General features: G+C 40.6%; 1 protein-coding gene across 1 annotated transcript in view; it reads left to right on the top strand.

The window, feature by feature from the left end:
* Window positions 1-9,142: 9,142 nt before the first annotated feature.
* Window positions 9,143-22,282, top strand: part of LOC136285037 (putative N-acetylated-alpha-linked acidic dipeptidase) — a 30,273-nt gene continuing 17,133 nt past the window's right edge. The window contains exons 1-8 of the mRNA XM_066175670.1: window positions 9,143-9,274; window positions 10,611-10,719; window positions 13,818-14,004; window positions 14,794-14,895; window positions 16,424-16,549; window positions 18,486-18,672; window positions 19,546-19,639; window positions 20,955-21,053. Coding sequence (XP_066031767.1) covers window positions 9,157-9,274; window positions 10,611-10,719; window positions 13,818-14,004; window positions 14,794-14,895; window positions 16,424-16,549; window positions 18,486-18,672; window positions 19,546-19,639; window positions 20,955-21,053 — 1,022 coding nt within the window. The 5' untranslated portion in view covers window positions 9,143-9,156. The remainder of the gene's footprint in view (window positions 9,275-10,610; window positions 10,720-13,817; window positions 14,005-14,793; window positions 14,896-16,423; window positions 16,550-18,485; window positions 18,673-19,545; window positions 19,640-20,954; window positions 21,054-22,282) is intronic.

The following is a 22,282-nucleotide window of genomic DNA, read 5'->3' on the forward strand; positions in this document are numbered from 1 at the left end:
GAGGTAAATGTAATTTTAACTGAACCACAGATGCGTAGGAATTATTATGTTATCTCTTAACAAGAGAAGAAGAAAATGCATTTACAACTGAAGTAAGTAATCTTGTAGTGAGTGATGGAAGGTGTGGACCCCATAGAACCAATTTCATTCATCCTGAAAGCTGCAAGAATCTCATTTCAGTCAATTTAGTTTAGTGCTTGTTTCAAGCTCCACTAGAATGATGCATTTTCAACATAAAAAGGCTCAGCAGAAGAGGGTTTTCCTTACACTGCTGTGTAGGGCAGCCAACATGACTGAATCCTTGAAGTGAATTTCTTTCTTCAAAAAATATCAAATTCACTGAATGAACAAGGAAAAACAGATGTTAGCACTTCCTTTTCACATAGAGTTTCAGAAAACTGATGGCTTCTCTTTAGAGGTCAGGGCAGGAGAATGCATTTTTCCCCTTACACTGCAGGACTTTCACAAGAAGTTTTTTAAAGAGTTGTTTATTTCTTGCCTTGCCTTTCTTCAGCTTCTGTCTTTAATCTGAACTCTGTCCTTTGCTCACATTTTTTCCACAGCTGCTTATCCTTTTATTGCTCTCCCAATTGCTTTTTTTATCAGGAGGTTGAGTGCACTTCAATTTGTCCTTCACATGGTGACCACATAAAGTTCAGGAGTCTGATTTACTTGTGTATCTTTCCAATTTCATGCCGGTGTAGTTTCTTTTTAAAAAGACTAGAGAGTAAAACTGCTGTGGTTCAGGCCAAGACTACAGATTTGTGTGCAGTACTGAAAATCATTCAAGTATTTAGATGTCTGTTTGGGGGACAGTTCCCAGGCCACTGGGATATTTCTCAAGGAAAGACAGTGCTTGAAATGTGCAGACAAATGGAGGGGAAGAAAATCCTCCCCAATTTTTACTGACCGTGGAAATTATGATACAGTAAAGTGGGACTTCCTCTGGTAGCATTTAATTTTTCTACATGCACATGGTGCATAACTATCTTTGTCAAAACAGTTTGCCTTTTTAATTGCAAGAATTAGTTAGCTCATCATCTGAAAGAAGAATGTAGACATAAGGAATACTACAGTCTGGCTTTGGAATATTGTAGTCTTGTGGCCAGAACACAGGGCAGAGAAATCAGAGAACTTTGTATCTACAACAATGACCCCAGATAAGTCAGAAAAACTCTGCACTTTAGACTCTGTAAGGATTAAAAGAAGTATCATGCATAAAGTTTTTCAAACAACCCAGGAAAAATGGTTCTAAGGCCTAGTATTCTAATTTCTCTGTATAATAAAAGGAATAAAAAGAAATAAAGGAGCATGAAACCTTAAACCACAGAATTATCCTGAAAAGGACAAAATTGAAATAGACCTTGTAAACTTCTTGAGCAAGTACTTACTTCTTACATCTGACCACAAAAATCCCACTGAGAATTATTAGCCTCTCATTTCTGAGAAAATAAAACTCACAACAGGAAACTGTTAAAAAATAAGCTTCATATTTTGCATTACGATGTAATCACACAACAAACACAAATGTCCATAACAGCAGTGTCTATTTTTAACTTGTTTTTAAAAATTGAAGTCACTATGTCTTGTTCACCAACAGAATTGAAATGGTTTCCTGCTTCTGTCTACATATACTAAATCTTTTCCAGCTGCAATAGAAAAACAATAAGCAGCTCGGAGCAGACAAATAACCAAAATGCATACAACAGTGATAATCACAGCAACAAAACTATTCTGTAAAATTCCAAGAATACATGCTGGCTGACTGTGACTCACCTTCAATAAGGAGGGTTATTTAACAGGCACTACAATTGAAGTCTGTGCAAGTAAGCACAGAAAAAAAACATTTCTTTTCTCTTGCTACTGTAGCATGAAAAAACTGGAATATTTGTAGGCTTCAGAGCACTCCAGTGCAGCTTTGAGGAAAGCAAAAATGGTGAGGATGCTCATCTTAAGGCAGCTGCAACATGACTAAACTGCAGTTTATTGATTTCTCAGAGAGGCACATATTTTGATATTAGCTGTGCTCTAACATCTGAGAGAATTTTCCTGTATACATTATTCTGCTACATTCTCCTTGTCTTCCACATTGACATCGCAGTCTTTGGTGCAAGAACAACAGGAAAATACACTTGCTGTACTTTCAATATGGGGAAGATCAGTGTCCTTGGGAAGGCAAAAGCTGAACACAGACACAGAAGAATTTCTATGTATTTCTGCAAAAGCTCATTCTGAAGCCATAAAACAATTCAAGGCAATTCAGCCAGGGTGGAATCAATTATGCAATAACAATAGGCCATTTCTCTACTAATGGTGCCATTAACACAGGGCCTTGAGCTGATTTAACATTCTGATGTTAAATCAGAATCTGAAAAGGGGCAGATACACCCTGGATCATGTTTTGTACCCTATGAAGCTTGTCTGACTCCTCCACACACCAAATCAATGCCATAATCCAGCAGTAAACTGAAGCTGATAGCACTAAATACTCTTCGGTGCCATAATGATGAAACCTAAGGAATCCATTCATAAGCAGTCCAGTGAGCATAACAATTGGAAGAGAACTGAGTTGCAAAGCCAAGAGCACTAGTAACAGGAAAAACTCTTCACTCAATACGAGAAGCTTTTAAATCCGCACACCACCTTCCCTTAACTTTATATCCCTGCATCTTGCAGCACTGGGATTCCTGTTACAACTGGTTACAATTGCAAATTTCCTCCCCTCTTTCAGTGCGTAGCACAGATCCTTATGGGCCTTTACACTAGCTCAAGGTACCTTCTTCTTCCTTCTCTCACAGTGTACTACCCCAAAATGTTGTACTATTTGAGAAACTAAAGTCCCTCCTGCAAATAGATGGATATTTACTTCTATGACCTCTGTAGAAGTTAGTGTTCCAGCATTTCATTAGAAGTCCCAGAAGATGGGAGCACAGTTATTTTGGACACAATAACAAGTATCACCATTCAAGACAGAAAGGAGTCAACAAAAGAGTGCACAGGTAGTTACTATTGCAAATTCATTACCCTTTCCTTTTAGTTATAAAAACTGATTCCCTTGGAGACCTTTTAGAGCTGGGAGAGGAGGAAAGAGGATACAAAAGGAACCCAGAAGAGGAAAGGAGGACAAAATTAATGAGCCATTACAGTAGAAAAGCAGCCATGCCCCGCTGCTTTTTTTTGACAGTCACCAGAGTCACAGCAAAAGGAATCTTATCACAGCAAACACTCCACAGATCTCCAGGCTCACAACACAGGGTCAAGGACCAAATCCAACAAAGCAGGTAATAAACTTGGCTACCAAGGATTCAAATCGAGAAGGTAAGAGAAATAAAGACAGACTTTTTTCTTAGTAGGGTCGTTTTTGATAGGACAAAAGGAAATTATTTTAAACTAAACAAGGGTAGATTCAGACTAGACATAAGGAAGAATTTCTTTACAGTGAGGACAGTAAAACACTGGAACAGGCTGCTCAGGAAGGTTGTGGATGTCCCATGCCTGGATAGATTAAGGCCAGGTTGGAAAGTGCTCTGAGCAACCTGGTCTAGTTTAAGATGTCACTGTGCATGGCGGGGGGGTTGGGTGAGGTGGACTTCAAAGGTCTCTTCCAGTCCAAACTATTATGTGAACCTCTGATTCTAGGACTGCTTAGTGCTTTAAGTAGGCACAGAAGCAGCATTTTGATTCCTTTATACAGAAACCTGTAGAGAGAAAAACATTAAGTAAGCTCACATTTTCTTTCCAGTACATAGCCAAATGTGGCACCTTGCAGAATGGAATGGTTCAGAAGCACTGTAGTGACTTGTGAAAATCAAAAGCAGCATGGTTTCTAGGCACCTTCAACGTTTTATCCATGTACTTTCTAATGCAAATACAATGAGAAGAGTATATATATTATGGGAAAGGAAAACATGAGTTATAAACCTACTTATTGTTTGCATGCCCTACACGAATAAAAAGTATGAAACTGGTATTTTGAATTGTTTGAAAATATGAAGCTAGAATAAAGTGTAAGAAAAGGTTTCTAGGTGAAAAGTCTTCTAGGTTTCATTTCATGCTTTTCTATTGACATTTTACAACAATATATGCAATTTATTTCACTCATAAAGTATATAACAATAACTTCTATCCAAACCACTTAAAATTTAATTAGTGATTGTTTCTATAGCCCAATAGAGACTTGGGACTCATTTCTTTCTTTCTTTCTTTTTCTTTTTTTTAAAGGAAATTATTTAATCCTGCAGAACCCCTGGGAAAGAGACAAGTGTTTTTATTTTACTATCTTTTCCTCAAATTTTTAACAGAGAAACAAACAAAAAAACCCCACACTTTAACATTTACAAAGCAGACCACATATCAATCCACAAGCAACTCTCTATTAAAATTACAGAGTCATAGGAAAACATTAGAAGGGACCCCAGGAGGTCAATTCAGACCAACTTCTTCTCAAAACAGAGCCAGGATCCAAGTTAGATCAGGTTGCACAGGGCTTTGTCCAGATGTTTGGAGAAATTCCAAGATTTTTTATGCCACTTCTTTGGGCAGCCTGTTTGAGTGCTCCCATGCTGCAGGCCCTGTAATCATGAAACTCCTTCTAGTTGTTTAAAGAAAGCTTGACCCATTTTCTCATCTTGACAGAGCAGTCAGTAGCAGGTGACCCCCATCATGTCTCCTTGCTGGCCTCCTCTTGAACCCTGACATAATTCCACAGCAGAACTCCACACATTTAGGCATATTCTTTTCATTCACTCTCTCAAAGTTAAAACTGTAACAAAGACTGGCAGCTACAAGCAAACACACCTTTATTTGACAAGGTATAAAAGCTGGCCTCGGACACCACTGTAGTGTTACCTCCACAGTAAACTTGCTGTTCCTCCAGTTGGTTGTAAGTGACATAGCCATGTCCACCTCCTTAGTTTTCTGCCCTAAACAAAAGAATTTGGAACCTCCTAACTCAATCATCTGTCAAAATAGCTTTGTGACTCAGGGTAATGAAAGGCTACTGCAAAAACCAGCACTGAGACAACTTGTCCTCAACCCTTTCCTAAGTCCCAAATCTGAGTAAACTCATTTAGTAGGTATATGAAGAACCCTCCCTGAAAATATTTCCAAGTCTTATGTGCACTAAATTACCATGAGAACATTTTCACGTGCTAAGGGGCTAGAAAAGAACAAAGTTATCCTGCAGGGAAATAAAAATAAAGTAACACAGAAGTTGAACTTATCTGTGTTTGAACAACACCTCAACATACAGGTAGGTTCCTTAACACCTTCAAGTAAAGGTCCATTGGTTACAACTGGACGTAAAGAAAACTGGGTCATGAAAAAGAAGTAGATAATACTTACCAAAACGTTGCCTAAAATTTGCATCTCATAACCCAGTGTGCTTGTTTCTTCAAGCAGATGTGTTGAAAAAGAAAAATTTTCATAGATTCCTTGAGTCTCAGAGATAAGAAAAAATTATTTCTAGTACTTTGATTAGTAGAAGATTTTTCAAAGAAACAGGAGAAGCATTAACTTTTCTTACATTTTAGTGGAATGGCTTTGCCTACAAAGTGACCTATATAATTCTGTATAGAACAAGCATAATATTTAATGTATTTATCACAACTGCCATTTACTCTTGAATAATTTTTTTCTATGACCTCTGGCTGCTGCTATTGTATATTTAAAGTTCATAATGTGCTGCCCAAGCTGCAGGCACACAGACAAGACTATATATAAAACATCTCAAAGCAGTAATTCAGAACTTCTAAGTGGTGTGAGCAGGTCAGTTAATTTTAGAGTACTAAGCAACACCAAACTTTCAACAATATTCCCATCTCAACTTCCTCACTGCTCTTTCCATCTTATTTCACTTGAAATACTGTGGCCATAAACCACTGGGATTGATTAAATCCCTATGGAATATTAATCAAGAGAAAAGATATGTTTTTGTTCAGTGCCTAGTCCCATGGTGCTTCATTAACCTAATTTCCAAGTGCTTCAAAAACCAATTAACTGATCCAGGGGTTCTCCCAAAGATGCCTTATGCCCAAAGGTGCCTTGGCCAAATTAATCTTTCTAAGAATACCAGAAGACATGTTCATTCTTCAGCCTACTTAAAACTGCCTTGGTTTCATCATCTACCAGTGAATAGTGGAGGATGCACAAATACAGGCACATTGTGCAGGATGGGGAAGGCAAATAAACAGCAGGGCAGAAGTAAAACCTTCCACCATGTGCATTTCCAAATTTATGTTTCCTATATATTATAGGGGAAAGCAGGAGATTCCAGAATGGTTTTGTCTTGGTTTGGGAAGACAGGTATCTGCCAGGTAATAAAAAAACAACTGCAGTTTCCTTTCGAATGGAGAGTGTAAACCTCTCCCTCCACCCCCCTTTTTTTTTTTCTTTTTTAATTATAAATTACAATCAGAGGCTCTTAGGCAAAGATTTGGGAAATAAGAATAGCAGTTCTTTACTAGTATGTATTACAAAGCAAACCAACAGAAAAAAAAATCCCACCAAACAACTACAGCATTAATAACAAACGAAAACAGTACCAAGAACCTTGAGGGCTTTGTTTCACAAAACCCAGGGCAGTTTGGTTTCAGTGTCCCTGCAGGATCCTCAGAGCACCAAGCTGAAACAGTGGAAAAGTCCTGGGCTGGTAGCTGGGATGGCAGGGTGTCCCGGCAGGCAGGGGCAGGATGTCCCAGCAGCGCAGGAGGTACAGGGTCACACTGTAGCAAGAGGAGCAGCGCCGAAGAAACCGAAGGCGAGGCAGTGCCTGGCCCAGCTCCCGCGGGTGGCAGAGAAAACTCAGGATTCAGGCCGAACCGGTGATAGAGTAGATTTTCCAGGACTGGATCCCTTTGGCCACAGTGAAACTCCTCCAGCCAGCAACAGCCGTTCTCTCTCTCCCCGAACGCCGGACAAAGAAGAGCCCGCAGCTGCCTTAAGCTCTGTCTTTTTCCTGCGTTATCTCCCCTTTCCAACTTTGTCCACCTCTTTGTTTCGGTTAAGTACTCTCAAGTATCCAACACTTGGTCTCCTTGGTAACTCATGGGGAAAAAATTCTTTAGAGAAAGAAGGAACAAACCTAACCCCCAACAGGTTTATACAACTGTCAGGCATCTGAGTTTGACCTGATAATATGGTGGAGTACCCTGCTCAGAGTACATAAGCAGGGCTTCTACACAGCAGGGTCAGACTGCGTACAATAGTATAAAGTAGGAGACAGGACCAATATCACAAATATAGTTGGGTTTCTGTGGGGGTTTTTTGGTAGGGTTTTTTGTTTGTTTGTTTGTTTGTGTTGTTTTGTTTTTTTTTCTTTTTACTATCTGGCTAGTCCCTTGCAGGGTTTATTTGTCTCTTAGAAAAGTTCAAAGCATGCTACTCTTGTGTTATTGGTGTATTGCTTTATGAAGCCAACATTTCTGTTTTCCACAGTAGCCCTCCAGTGTTCTTATATCATGATTTACTGGTACTATAGGTTTTGCAAATGAGGCAAGACAAAGTCCAATTTCTGGAATTCATCCTAGGTCCAAGTTTTGTCTGCATCAGCAAGTAGCATGGGTCAATAGGAGTAGAGTGCACAGTCCTTGCACTGCTGCTGAGTACAGACTGTCTGTACTGTATGTGGACATGGGTACAACACAACTTCAAATTTTTAGTGTTAAACATCAGCTGTCTCCCTAGCAGGAATCTGAGCAATGGTTCTGAGGATGAAAATCCATGCAGAGCCAGTGAGGTCACAGCTGTAGGCAAGTTTCTGTTCACAGCCTTAAAGGTAAATTCTCATCCCAAATATGATGACTGAAGTGAATGGAGAGGTTTTTCCAAAATCATACAGTGATAATTTTAAGAGGTGGGAAAAAAGACACCAGCAAAGTGAAAGATGGGCAAAGTTTCAGCCTTGTCCTCAAACTGGCAGCTAGGTGCACCCACTCTCTTGGATGCTGTGCCTCCATAAAATGGAAGGAAACACAGGGCATGGAGATACATGGTAGTAACCCACCTTTACAGGGGCACATATCTCTCTCAAGTCTTTATAGCCTGTCAGAGTGTGTTAGGTATTGCAGTAAAATGTTTCCTAAAATGTATCTTTTAAAACATTGGCTGTTACATTTCTTCCCCCTCAGATTTGCCCTGCTGGTGTTGCCAGTTCTGGTGTGTCCTGTGGAGGATGGCATGGCATGGCATGGCATGGCATGGCACAGTGTGAAAAATCCAGGGCAAACCAAGTGTGGAAGTCATCGCTCTGCATTCTCACAGCCCTTTGTAGTAAATCAAAAGAACTGTGTGCCCAGGTGGCCAAAAAGGCCCGTGGCATCCTGGCCTGTATCAGTAATAGCACGGCCAGCAGGAGAGAGAAGTGATTATCTACCTGTACTCAATATTGGTAAAATTGAGCCTTGAATCCTGTTTCCAGTTCTGGGCCACTCAATTCAGGAACGGCATTCCAGTATCCAGAAAAGGCCAATAATGCTGGTGGAGGCTCTGGAGTGCACGTCCTGTGAGGAGCAGCTGAGGAAGCTGAGGGTTTAGCCTAGAGGAAAGGAAGGTCAGGGGTGACCTTATCACTCTCTACAACTTCCTGAAAGGAGGCTGTAGCCAGGTGGGGATCGGCCCCTTCTCCCAGGCTACCAAGAGGGCATAACCTCAAGCTGTGCCAGAGGAGGTTCAGTCTGGACATTAAGAAAAGTTTCTTTAGGGAAAGGGTGATAAGACATTGGAATGGGCCCGAGGTGGTGGTGTAGTAACCATTCTTGGAGGTGTTAAAGAAAGGACTGGATGCATGCACTTGGTGCCACGGTCTTGTTGATGTGCTGGTGTTCGGTCACAGGTTGGGCTCGGCGATCCCAGAGGTCTTTTCCAACCTATGTGATTCCGTGGTTCTGTGAAACACGGGGCGACGGGATATCGCAGGGCTCTGGCAGAGGGGATGCGGGCAGCCGGGAGCGGCGGGCAGAGCTCGGGCGGAGCTGGCCCCGCGGCCGTCCAGCGGCGGCGGCAGGCGGGGCCGGACGAGCGGCGGGAGGGCCTTACCCGGCCCGGGCGGGGCGGGGCGGGCAGAGCCGGGCGCTCCGGGCCGGGCTCAGCCGCGGGCACTGCGGGGCACTGCGGGGCACTGCGGGGCGCTGCGGGCGGCGACGCGGCCGGGCCGCAGCCATGAGGACCTCCCTCGGTGCCCGCTCGGAGCCAGCCGGCTCCAGGGCAGCCAGCGGCCGCTTCTGGGCTGTCGTCCTGGGAGCAGCGGCGGGGCTCTTCCTCCTCGGGTTCCTCATCGGTACAGTGCAGACTAACCCTCCTTCGCATCGGGGACTCGTCCGTCCGGGGGACGTGGCTGGGAGCCGGGCCGGGGAAGGGCCGGGGTCGGGGGGAAGCGGGCAGGTTTCCAACGCCCGGGGTTTGTGCCGAGGATGCCCGAGGTGAGTCCGTGCTCACCACCCTCCGTGCCTCCCTCCTTCACACCGGGCGGGTGCAGTCACTGACCCTTTCAGGGATACCCAGCTCCTCCGCAGGAGGAGGGTTTTCGTGCCTTTTTCTATTTACTTTTTGTTAAAGTAAATAGGAGTAAAATAGTGCTGTGGGTCAGAGAAAGGAGCGCTGGGTTTGTGAGGAGACAAAAGACATACCCCTCGTCCCTGCTGCCTTGAAACAGCACCAGCCGCAGCCAGAGAGGCAGGAACGTAAACATGGAGCTGGAGGGACTCGGACAGGAGGGCAGAAATAGTTTTCGGTGTCTCACCTGCTCTCGTCCCAAGCAGGCAGGGCTGAGGGTTGCTGCCGCAAGACTCCCCCTCCCTACCTTCCATTTGGTTTCACATACAAATCATGATCAGCTTACAGAAGGATAGAGAACAAAAGAGCCACTTGTATTTTGCAGTGCCATTTGGTATGTAGTTGACATTGGTGCCATTGGGAAGCCCCAACTGAATTCCTCTCTCATGTGGAGCCTTTCACTGTGCCGGTAACCAGTGCCTCACTGGTGCCAGCTTGTTACCCTCTTGAACCCACTGGTTCTCTCATTAACACTACCCATGTAGCTGCTGCTGCACATGCACTGACCTTGTCCAGTCTGACTTAAAAGTGGATGTCAGGAACACTTTCTAGTCAGCTGTTCCTTTCATCACTTACTCTGATATTGCTTGCTCAGAAAGGGAAGGATTCCAGAAAGGAGCCAGACAGACCAGAGAGTGAGAAAGGAGTTACAAGACATCTGTTCCTGACAAAGTGTGCCTGTGTTTCTGGGAATTTTTTGTAAAGCTGCTGCCTTATTATTGAGGTGACTATATGACTGACAGCATGATGTTCTGGTGCTTGAGGAAGATAGATAAGTCTCCTTAGCATCTACAGGAAAATAACTGATAAATAAATCTAAGATAGTATTTTATATTCTTCAACATCTAGCTAGACAAATAAGTTCTCTTACCATTTGTGGGACTAACACTGCCATCACTTTGCAGCGAGCATTAGGTTGTATCTGCTTATATGTGCTGTAATAAAACCAGTTCTAAAATGTAAAACAGTGAAAATCTTGTCATGAGACTAAAGAGAAGTGGTGTGTGTCATGGGAACATTGCTCTGATGTTTTTACTTTTGTATTTTCATGTGTTGTACAGGCTGGTTTGCAAAACCGACAGATAAGAAGACATCTCTGAGTACTCATGAGGACATGAGGACAGCATTTATGTCTGAAATGAAAGCAGAAAACATCAAGCAGTTTCTTTAGTAAGCAGTGTGTAGACTAATCAGTTCAGACAAAAAAATCAAATGAGAGCCAGACCAATGATCACAGAATCATAGAATTTTTTGGAAGGGACCTTAAAGATCTTCTGGTGCTAACCCATCTGCCATGGGCAGGGACACCTTCCACTAGACCAGGTTACTCAGAGCTCTGTCCAACTTGGCCTTGAACACTTCCAGGGATGGGACATCCACAACTTCTTTGGTAAACCTGTGCCAGTGCCTCACCATCCTCAGAGTAAAGAATTTCTTCCTAATAGCCAATCTAAACCTGACCTCTTTCAGTTTAAAGCCATTATCCCTTCTTGTATCGCTCTATGCCCTTGAAAAAAGTCCCTCTTGAGCCTTCTTGTAAGCTCCCTTCAGATACGGAGAAGTACTATAAGGTCTTGGAGCCTTCTCCAGGCTGAACAGCCCTAGCTCTCTCAGCCTTTCTTCTCAGAAGAGATGCTCCAGCCCTCTGATCATTTCCATGGCTTCCTCTGGGACTTGTTCTATCAAGTCCTTGTGTTGGATCTCAGAGCTGAGCACAGCAGTGCAGCTGGGGTCTCATGAAGCAGAGTAGAGAGACAGAATCAAATTCTCCAACTTGTTGGTCATGCTTCAAACAATTCAAAACCATTTCAATGGAACATGAAAATATAAATATTTTAAAGTCTATTAAAATTGAATTGATGTAAGAAATATTTCTATTTTAGTAACTTAGAAGCTTTAACTGCAAGTACTTGGACTTGATTTGTTTGTTTTAGGGATTATTTTTCACTTAAGATTTGTTAAAATCCTGTGTTTATTCCAGTCAGTAATAGGCCACAAGTCACAGTTTAATGATAGTTTACTTTCAGTGTAAAGAAAGAGCATCAGCTATTGTAGGAGTAATCAACAAATTTGGATTTGCCTCATACTTCCATTACATAGCATGGAGTTGTGTAAAACTAAATTACTAAAAGACCATTTTCTGTTTATAGGATTGTGGCAATCCCACTGCTGTCATTTTAAGTTTATTTGCCATGAACTATTGCTAAAGATAAATTAGCTGGAAAGTATGGTCACTCTCCTATGTAGCAGTCATGTACTGAACACATGCAGACCCAAAGATTTAGGAGTTAGAGTCTTAACATGTGTTTTGGCTCCTGCAAAGTCAACTGTTGTTAAACAGCTCTGTGAAAGGACTTTCCTGCCCTCTGAACTCCCGGTAAGCAGAAAGCCTTGTACCTCATTTACTGTCATGTGGCCAGTCCTGCAGTGAAATACAGCAGATGTTTAGTCACTGCTCAGAACTACCAGTACAGGCAGTCAGATTAGAAGAGAGAACGAAGAAAAACACAAGGTTCAGTTGAATGGGAGTGTAGTACAGGAAAATGTTACTGCATAAATCAGCTTCTAATGAAAATGTGATACTTAAACACTTGTAGCTCCTACAGAAAACAACCATTCTCAGTCACAATTACATATAAGTGTGCTCTTGGTTCAGTATATGTCATCCAGAAGATGATGCTGTCACCGTAACAATGACTTTTAGTACAGTGTTAGATTTTGGCATGATCAGAGGAACATGGTTTTATCCAGCAGCATTTGGCTGCTAAGGATTTTGTCTAGTTTGGGGAAAAGGAGGCTGAGAGGCAACCTCATTGCTCCCTATAGCTTCCTAAGGGGGGGACACGGCAAGAGAGGTGCTTGTTTTTTCTCCCTGGTATCCAGTGATAGGATGTGTAGGAATATTTCAAAGCTGTACCAGAGAAAGTTCAGACTGGACATGAGGAAGCATTTCTTTACCAAGAGGATGTTCAGACTTGAAACAGGCATTCTAGAGAGGTGGTCAATGGCCCAAGCTTGTCAGTGTTCAAGAGACATTTAGACAATGCCCTCAACAACATGCTTTAAATTTGTCAGCCCTGAATTGGTCAGGCAGTGGGACTAGATGATTGTTGTAGATCCCTTACAAGCAATCTCCTCTCCTCTCTCCTCTCTCCTCTCTCCTCTCTCCTCTCTCCTCTCTCCTCTCTCCTCTCTCCTCTCTCCTCTCTCCTCTCTCCTCTCTCCTCTCTCCTCTCTCCTCTCTCCTCTCTCCTCTCTCCTCTCTCCTCTCTCCTCTCTCCTCTCTCCTCTCTCCTCTCTCCTCTCTCCTCTCTCCTCTCTCCTCCCCTGTATAGTTCTTTCAGAGTGGCTTTCTTTGATGGCTTTGGTCCTATTTAAACTCCAGAATTTAAGTTTTTTCCTAATCTCACAGCCCTTCATAATCAAAGATACAATTTCCTTCATTAACACCAGCTGGTGCCACACATGCTTCTTTGGCCTGTTAATGGCATGGTCATATGATAGAATGAGGACATCATGATGACAGCCTCATTCAACTGGGGTTTTTTTCAGCTGGCTTCACAACTGGGCTTTCACAATAGTCTGGACAGTTATTTTATTTTTTTTTTTCTTTTCAGACAATGGACTGTTCATTATTTATGCTCTCTCTTGCTGTTTGTTATTCATGCTGGCATGAATTTTCAGTCACACACTGTTGAGTTTTTCTCTTCCTTGTTCATACGGTACTCAAAACTCACTCTTTTACTTGCCAACAAGACACACTAGGAGTGAACTTTTAGATAAACCAGTATGTGTGCCAAAAGTAATTAAAATTGTGGGATTCAAGGAGAATATCTAGTTAAATATAAGTAAGGATCAGAGTAATTATGCACATTGCTAAACTAAATACACAAAAATAACTGTACTCAGTTTGTTTATCACTTCACAATGATAAGGTTTTACTGTGCATAGGACTGCATAGGCCTACTGTAGCTCAGAAGAAAAGGAGTGAAAAAGGACAAGACCCCATAGCTGGTGTCACCATACCATTCTTGCTAAACCATGCTGCCAGGAAGATTTAAATACCTGTGCTAGATCAGGGCAGCCTGAAACCCTTCATCTTAGTTTATGTGTACAACATAAAAATACACAGATGCTGAGAAGCCTTGGTCCTTATTTAGCCTGAGTATATCTGATCACCTCTATGAGGTTTATTTCCAGCTAGGCTAGGAGGAGTTCTGATTATGACCTTCAATGCCTGACCCTGCTTATTTCTTCCTTTTCTCTAGCAATTTTACACAGCTTCCTCACCTAGCAGGAACAAAGGAAAATATGCATCTGGCACAGCAAGTCCAAGCTGAGTGGGAGAAATTTGGTTTGGATTCAGTTCAGTTGGTTCATTATGATGTCTTGCTCTCTTACCCTGATGACACTCAGCCCAACTACATCTCAATAATTGATGAGCATGGCAATGAGGTACAAAAACCAGTTTTTCCAACCAGGGAACAAAATCACTTTCATACACCTGGGAAAGCTGTGAGGGAAAACTGTCCTCTGTTCACTTAATGGTGTGGGGCCTGGCACAAAGCTCATGGATATCTGGGATTCCAGTTAGCTTTTATATTTTGCATCTCTGTTTCATAATATATGTGTTAGGAATACTAATATTTAGCCTGATTCATACAGCATCCTGACATATGGATTAAAAACGAATTATGGAAGAGGATTACTTCATGTAATTCAATTGTTTGAAAATTACTCTGTTATTTAGGAATAGGAAAGAAAGCTTGGTGAGCACCATTTTTTGCATTGATTCATTATACAGTATTGATGATTCTGCTAAATTCAGTTTCTGGAAGATTAGAATTTAGGTCTCTGGATGTACCATCACAGGGGGAATGAGTTCATTACATACTGCCTGAAGTGCACATAGAAGCTTAAGGGATGAACAGAATGCAAGCATTTTTACCGATGTCATCTAACCTGTTCCTATCTGCTGTACCCAGACCACTTCAGGGAGCCCTGTTTCATTTATGCAGGATTCTCTGTGAAGAGTGGAGGTGGGATTTGTAAGTCACACATTGAGCATGCCTGCTGAAATGGATACCCAGTGCCTGCTAAAACTTTGGCCACTTCTTAGGTAGAATTCTAAAACCAGAGTCCTTTAGATTGCTTGTTAATGCTTGTTAAATGTGCTTGTGAATAAAAGGTATTTCTTTTCCTTATTGCCTTGTTTACCTTACTTATTTTCTCCTTTCCCATTAGGTTGTCAACACATCATTGTCTGAGCCTCCTCCTCCAGGTTATGAGGCTGTCAGAGATGTGGTGCCACCCTACAGTGCCTTTTCACCCCAAGGAACGCCCGAGGTAAGATAGTAGAATGTTGCATAGTAAAAGAAATAGAGATAGGAAGAGAAGGAGGATAAAGAAGCAGGGACAGAAATAGAAAGAATAGAAATGGAAAAGATGGAATACCATAGTTAACTGTAACATTGCACAGAATATCAGAGAGCAATACAGAATAATTTGAAGTTCCTTAGGCTTTAGTTCAAAACTCAGCTTATCACCAGTAGGAAAGGTGATCTATGTTCTTGTGATTTTTGTGATGAAGCAATGTTCAAATTGAGCAGTCATATATATGTTTAATTTTTTCCTCTAGTTTGAGACAGAGCTGAGTTTTATTTTTTCTTTTCCTTAAAAACCATGGTAATAAATCCTTAATATCAGCTGCTGTAAACTTCCCCAGATATTTCTGTAACTATGCTCCATAGTTTTCCACCTTGGTGAATAAATAGACTGTTACATTTACCCGGCCAAATGAACAGTCTCACTTTTCAAAATACTGCTTGCCCAAGGCTCACACTGACAGGTATAGCTCCACAGTGCTTAGTATGCTTGAAAAGCTTTTGCTGATATTTCTAGCTGGTGATAAAGGCATTGTTGTGATCTGAATTTAACACTAATCCTTCGTGTCTTGTTATATGGATGATATCGGCTGTCTTTGATAAAGCTGGGCTGTGTAACAGGAGTTTTCTGTTCTATGATCATTAGGGGTTTCAATTAATATTTTGTTAGATTAGAATTCGTTGGTGTTGTTCTCAATATCTTTCCTGTCTGTATGTCGAATAATTTAGGTTGACAGAACCCTGGTCCAGGGTCTGCTCTATGCTAACATGCTAATGCTTCTCTACTCACACAGCTTGGTATTATATCAGTCATGTACTTTGTGATATTTGTTAGTAAGCTGTTCAAGTCCAGAAAACAAAGGGAATACTGTATTAATTTGCCTCAGACACTCAAAGAAAGCTGGAGAACCAGGCAGATAATCTGTACCCTGGGACATAAGAGCTTTGAGTGTTCCAAGAACTGCGATGGGAATTTTGGAACATAGTGTAAGATAAAATTCATGAGTTTTGACCTTTTATCATCACTATCACCAAAGAAAGGCAGAATAACATTGCTACTTTGGTTTGTGATGAGATGTGGAAAATAATGAAAACAAATTTGAAAAGCTTCAGCTTCCTTCTTTAGGAAATTGTTTTATTTTAATTAAATACAAAATCTTTGTTTCCAGTGAAAACAATACCTAAAGACAAAGTTGTCTTTTCAAAATCTGATGCTTATTTTCATCTTATTACATAATAGTTTGACAAGACCTCCAGGTACTTATCTAGTGCTGTTAGCAGTAGCATTCTCCATTGAGCTGTTGTCTGCATCTGTACTGCAAACAGCACAGGAGGGAGCATGTGGGAATGCTCAGTGGGGCCAAGGCTCTTCTGAGTTCTTGCAGGCCAAGAATTTTATGTTAAAAACCATTACTATCTTACTAGATCACATACTCCTTTCAACATGCTCTTTGACATTACTGTTTCAAGCCCTGCCTCTTTCTCTCAAGGGTGAGTTGGTGTATGTGAATTACGGCCGCACCGAGGACTTCTTCACGTTAGAACGTGAAATGGGAATTAACTGCACAGGAAAGATTGTTATTGCCAGATATGGGAAGATCTTCAGAGGAAATAAGGTAATCCCCGTGTATAAAAAGGTTGCTGCCCTTCTCAGTGTTACTCCCACTTCAACTATTCTGTCTTTCAGTGTTTTCTAGAGAATGAAACACTTCCCTAAGGTGTTCTGGAGATTTTAGAGTAACTGAGTTTTCATAGATCTGTGTTCAAAAATGATTCTTTAGTATTTCTAGGATAAAAGTAAGTCAGTTGGAAAATGTTCCATATTTTAATATTCATTTGCATTCTATAAGTTGTTCCGAAATATCACTACTAGAGTGTCATACACTCTAATTTTGAACTAGATTGTTCTTCCCTGTTGGTTCAGCTGTTCTTTGCCATGTCTATAGTGTGTTTATAATGCTTTCTGTACACCAGACAGAGACTATAACTGTATGGAAGTTATTTTAAATTCTGTATTTGGTTATTCAACATCTCTGTCATATAAATTTATTTTTAAACTACAGTTTTTGCAGATTTCCATGACCTAAAAGGAAAGGGCATAATCCTGTACATACTTCAGCATACACTCAAGTTATTTTCTCAACAGAGATATAAGAAGACAGTCTATTTTAAGAGGGTTTGGCTCTTGTACAACAACTATTTTGACCCTAATTTGAGCGGACTATACTTTGTCTTTGTCAGTTACCTAAGGGTATCAAGCACTGAATTCACTGGATGCCAATCCTTATTATATGCTGTTGATGAATCTTGTGTGAAGCTTTTAAACCGATAACTGACTGGTTTACATACATAAAATTTTCACCAGTGAAAAGTGGTATATAACTTATATTCTGTGTCAGATAATATTTTCACCAAATTGTTTACCACTCCTAAAGATACTATCTGAATAGAAAAGACTTAAAGATTGAAGAAGGTATTACTCTCTTTGAATCTTTCCTTAAAATGAAACACAAATATCTTAGAGTTACTAATATCTAGAGAGGCAGTTTTCCTGTGGTTTGGAAATTATATGCCCTCTCTGACACAAAGGGGTATCCTCATTCTTACCGTAGTATTTCTAATGACTGCTTATACACTGAAGAATTTGGTAGCCTATATAAAATCTGGAGAACTGTACTGAAAGTTTTTCAACTTCCTAATGGTGTGCAAAAATAGGATAGAGGATGAGGGCAACTACTATATTTCCTTAACAAACAAACAAACAAACCCCCTCAAAAAACAAAACAAACAAAAAAAAAACAAAACAAAACAAAAAAAAACAAGGAAAGGAGAAAAAGCTATGATATTTCTGAGTTAAAATGCCCAAATTTAAAACTGTTGAGGATTAGTTGTCACTCTGTCACTATCCATCACTGTCACATCTAGTAGCAAACCAGATTGGGATGTCAGAATGATATATATTATACAATAATAAAGTCACACAGGAACACTTTAAAAACAGCATGCAGGTCAGTCCTTCTGCCGTAATGAGCCTAAAATGTGGCTCTCTGGATTTAGTCTTGTTCACAGCCAAAGGCACTTTCAAGCTCTCCAATTATAATTTTCCTGTATAGACCAGACCCTGAGATACATTCAGGGATCATTTAGGTAAATAAGGTAAGAAGGAGACTACCTGAAAGACACTGTTGCATTAATGTGATACAGTTTTTTCTATTCGTGTAGGTTTCTATAGTCTGCTGATTGTATTGATCTGGACCACAGAATGCAAACTCAGGTTATGTAGCAATACTCTGGAGGATGTTTTCCATGTCACTGATGTTATCTTCTAACTAAAAGTCAAAGCAACTGCAAACCTTTTACTTTCATATGAAACCTGGTATCTGCATATATATTTTTTCAGAAAATTGTGAGACAGTTCCGGGCCCTCGACTTATCCCAAGCACTGTAGAAGACCCTGAGAAAAAATCACTGTAATTTATACTTTCTTTTGCTCCTTGAACTCTGGGGTCAAGCTATAAAGGACTGGATAGGGACAGGAGATGTGCTTTGCAGGTGAAGAATGCTGAATTGGCAGGTGCCAAGGGAATTATTCTGTACTCTGATCCTGCTGACTACTGCGCACCTGGAGTAGATCCTTATCCAAATGGCTGGAACCTTCCAGGTGGAGGAGCCCAGCGTGGGAATGTATTAAACCTTAATGGGGCAGGGGATCCTCTGACTCCGGGTTATCCTGCAAAAGGTGAGTGACTTGTGCCTAAGTTGTTTCATTTAGCAACTAAACCACATCATTTTGATTGAAATTCCTGAAGAACTATTTTTACCACCACTTGGGCCAGCATATCTAAGAGAGGCAAACACCTCAAGAAAAGTAGTCTATAAGTGATTGACAGAGTTGCCTCCAGGCAGCAGAACTTGTGCTGGAAGGGAGTACGTGTTCAAAACAGCAGCATGGCAGAACGGACAGTGTCAGTGATCACACAGATGAATCCATGTCTCCCTCAATCACAAAGGGTCCCTGTGAATGTTGTATTAAGGAGGAAACTATTCTGCATGTGCTTTTTTCCATGTCATGAAGATGAAGATTTGTAAAGAAAATTACTTGTATTTGAGCTTCATCAGAACAAAACCTAGATTTTGTTTTGTACAAAAAAACAGCAACCCAGAATATTCAGCAGTCCAGTGTATAAGATTTTTTTCTGCATCTCTTTATCAACTGGCAATTTCTTTTAGTTCCCAGATGAATGTTCCAAGCATCACACTATGGGCTTCTTTCTTGCTCTTTATCTGTAGCTTAGTCTGAACTTCTTTCCCATGAGGAGAAGTATTTCTATGTAAAAGCATTTCAACACACACACAAAAAAAAGAAGAAATAATCTTAAAATTTCCAGCCATTTTTAAATGCATGACTGCAGACACTATGAGAGAACCTTGATTAGTGTCTCTCTGAAAACATGTTGATGAAGCACAAAGAATGAAATTACTGGGAAGATGTCAGCTCAGCTTCTGGAAAAGCAGAATGATTATTCCTGACTTCAGTGTTAAGACTGTGCTATGAATGTACAGCTTCCTTCTGAGACTGGTAAACATGAAAATATCTGTGTTTGGCTTTCAGAATACATGTACCGATTAGAGAAAACCAGTGCTGTAGGTCTCCCAAAAATTCCAGTTCATCCTATTGGCTATCATGATGCAGAGTCATTGCTGCGGTGAGTGCATGGGATACATGAGGTATTTTTACTAGATCGGTTTTTTTGGAAGTTATGAGAGTATTTGAAAAGAGAGTAAAAAGACTTTTGTGCCCTGCTTCTCCTGTAGTTGTTGAAGTAATATGTTTGTTTCTTGTTAGGACCTCTGTAGGAGGTAAGTGTGGTATCTGTTGTTACATATGAGCTATATGCAGAGTTATCTGGAAAAAGTCGTTTGTAATATGGGCTAATATGTCTCAAATTTTCTTTTCTTTAAAAGTCTATAGTTATCACTGTTATCAGGGTAACTGCTCATAATAATAGAGGTAAAAAACCCTCTTTTATCTACTGCCGTTACTATGAAGTAATATACTATAAATATGATGTAGCCAGACATTTCTGTTCAATAAGTATTAAATAATACTAGAATTTGGTTTGGTTAATTATAAATGAAACCTAAATCCTTTAAAAATACTCGGTCTTTGTTTTCACTTTTGTTTTGAGAAGTCATAGCATCTTATTATTCCTGCCAATATATTTTTATATATAAAATTTACTCGGGGTCTGGAGACATGTTGAAGTGTTCTGTGGAATAAAGATTGACTGAAGTATGTATTTACAGTGAAAGACATGCTTTCATTTACAATAAATATATTTTGCTTCCTAAGAACCAGAACATCCAGCATACTTTCTTTGTATCTCAGAAGTTCATATCAAAAATAGAAGTCCTTCAATGGAATAAGTCTGGGTGATTGTGATCCACCAAATTACTGCATTTCCAGTTCTGTTAACAGGAAAAGCATGGCACTTTTGAAAATGGAACAAGAAAGGCTGACTTGGACTAATCATGTTTCTCTAGCCATCTTTGACACATATCAGCTGTCTGTACTACAAGATTAAACTGTGTGCAGGGACAGGCAGCATAAAACTATTGCCTGTGCTGTTAAAGTGTTGGAATGGTCCAAGTTTCTCTCTGATGATTCAAATGCAAATGCAGTTCAAGGCAGTGGAGTGTTCTTGGGACCATTTATAAAAGGCAGTTTATATGCAAAACCTTTTGGCCAGCACTGTCTTCCAGGGTAGCTTTAGGCCATTCCAAGCTGATCTCCATGCCCAGGATTATTGCTCTGTGTTAATTTACTAGTTTTAGTATAGTTAAAATTCCAGATTATTCTCCTGCCAAAGCTTGTAGCATAAATTGTATAAAACAAAGACAACACCGGTTTGTTTTTGCATGGGACCTAGCAAAGTGTGGTTTCTGGTTCCTCATTTGTTTGGTGCTCTTGTAAGATGTCTGTAATTAATAGTGTTTTTTTTGTTTTTTTTTCCATCACAGTAATATGGGAGGACAGGCACCACCTCACAGTAGCTGGAAAGGAAATTTGAATGTATCTTACAACGTTGGTCCTGGTTTTACAGAAAATTATTCTACAAGGTCAGTTTTGTTCCCTAAGGAGAGTGTTCTTGGGATCAGGGAAAAAACAGGTAAACCAATAGAGTTTGACCAAAGATTTAGTAGCTGGATTTATGTACATCTTTCCTTTTATTTTGGCTATTTCCTTGGCTGAAATATGCTCAGTGCAAAGCATTAGTACATTATGTCTTCATTGGATGGATATGACCTACTTGCTTTAGTTTTCAGCTAGTCTTGACCCAGTTTCATTTGAAAAGCATCTAGCCAAATAAACTATTTGTTGACAGTGTTTTGTTTTGTTTTGTTTTTAGCTTTTGTTTTCTTTTTTAAATTCATATGTCTTCTGGTCTTACCAATTGAGTTATATAACGCAGTATTAAACTGCTTCGTATAAGCAGTTTTTCCACTCAGCTTTTCCAGAAAAAGAGCTTAAACTACAATGTCAATTTTATTGCTTCAGATTGTTTTTAACTGATTTAGTAATTACAGTTTAGAACTAAAATCTGTGTTTCAATGTTGTCTGAGTACAGTATACTGACTTCATGTGAACTGTTTAACTTCATATAATTGTTCATACTGAACTTTATATGGACCCTTGGGGCAGAGTTGTTACACCTTCAGCTGTGGTACAGATAAACAACTGTTGATGTAGAAAAATCTCTTGATGCAGCTCAGGTTGTCTGAATTTCTGCTGCGTGAGGTGCTGCAGTAGTATTAACTGTGCTGGCATATTCTTGTTTTGGCTAGGGTAGAGTTAATTTTCTGCACCGTGGCCGGTGTGAGGCTGTTTTTCATTTGTCATGAACACAGGGTTGATTATATAGAAATGTTTTTGCTCTTGCTGAGCAGGACTCACACAGAGCCAAGGCCTTTTCTGCTTTTTGTGCTACCACACTGGTCAGAGAGTGGGGGGTGCATGGGAAGCTGGGAGGAGACACAGCCAGGACAGGTGATCCCACCTGACCAAAGGGATATTCCAGACCATCTGACTGCATGCTCAGTACATAAAGTGGGGGAAAGAAGGAGGAAAGGGGAGATATCTGGAGTGAAGGTGTTTGCATTCCCAAGTCACCATTACATGTGATGCAGCTCTGCCCTTTTGGAGATGGTTGAACAGTTTTGCTCAGCTTGTTTCCTTGGCTTTTGCTTTGTGTGTAAGATTGTCTTTATCTCAACCCACGAGTTTTCTACCTTTTACCCTCCAGATTCTCTCGCTGCTATTGGGGGAGTGGGTGAGTGGCTGTGTGGGG

This window comes from Chamaea fasciata, unplaced genomic scaffold, assembly GCF_029207755.1.
Source record: "Chamaea fasciata isolate MVZ Bird 193981 ecotype frontalis unplaced genomic scaffold, bChaFas1.0.hap1 SCAF_2, whole genome shotgun sequence".
In the NCBI taxonomy this organism is placed as follows: Eukaryota; Metazoa; Chordata; class Aves; order Passeriformes; family Sylviidae; genus Chamaea; species Chamaea fasciata.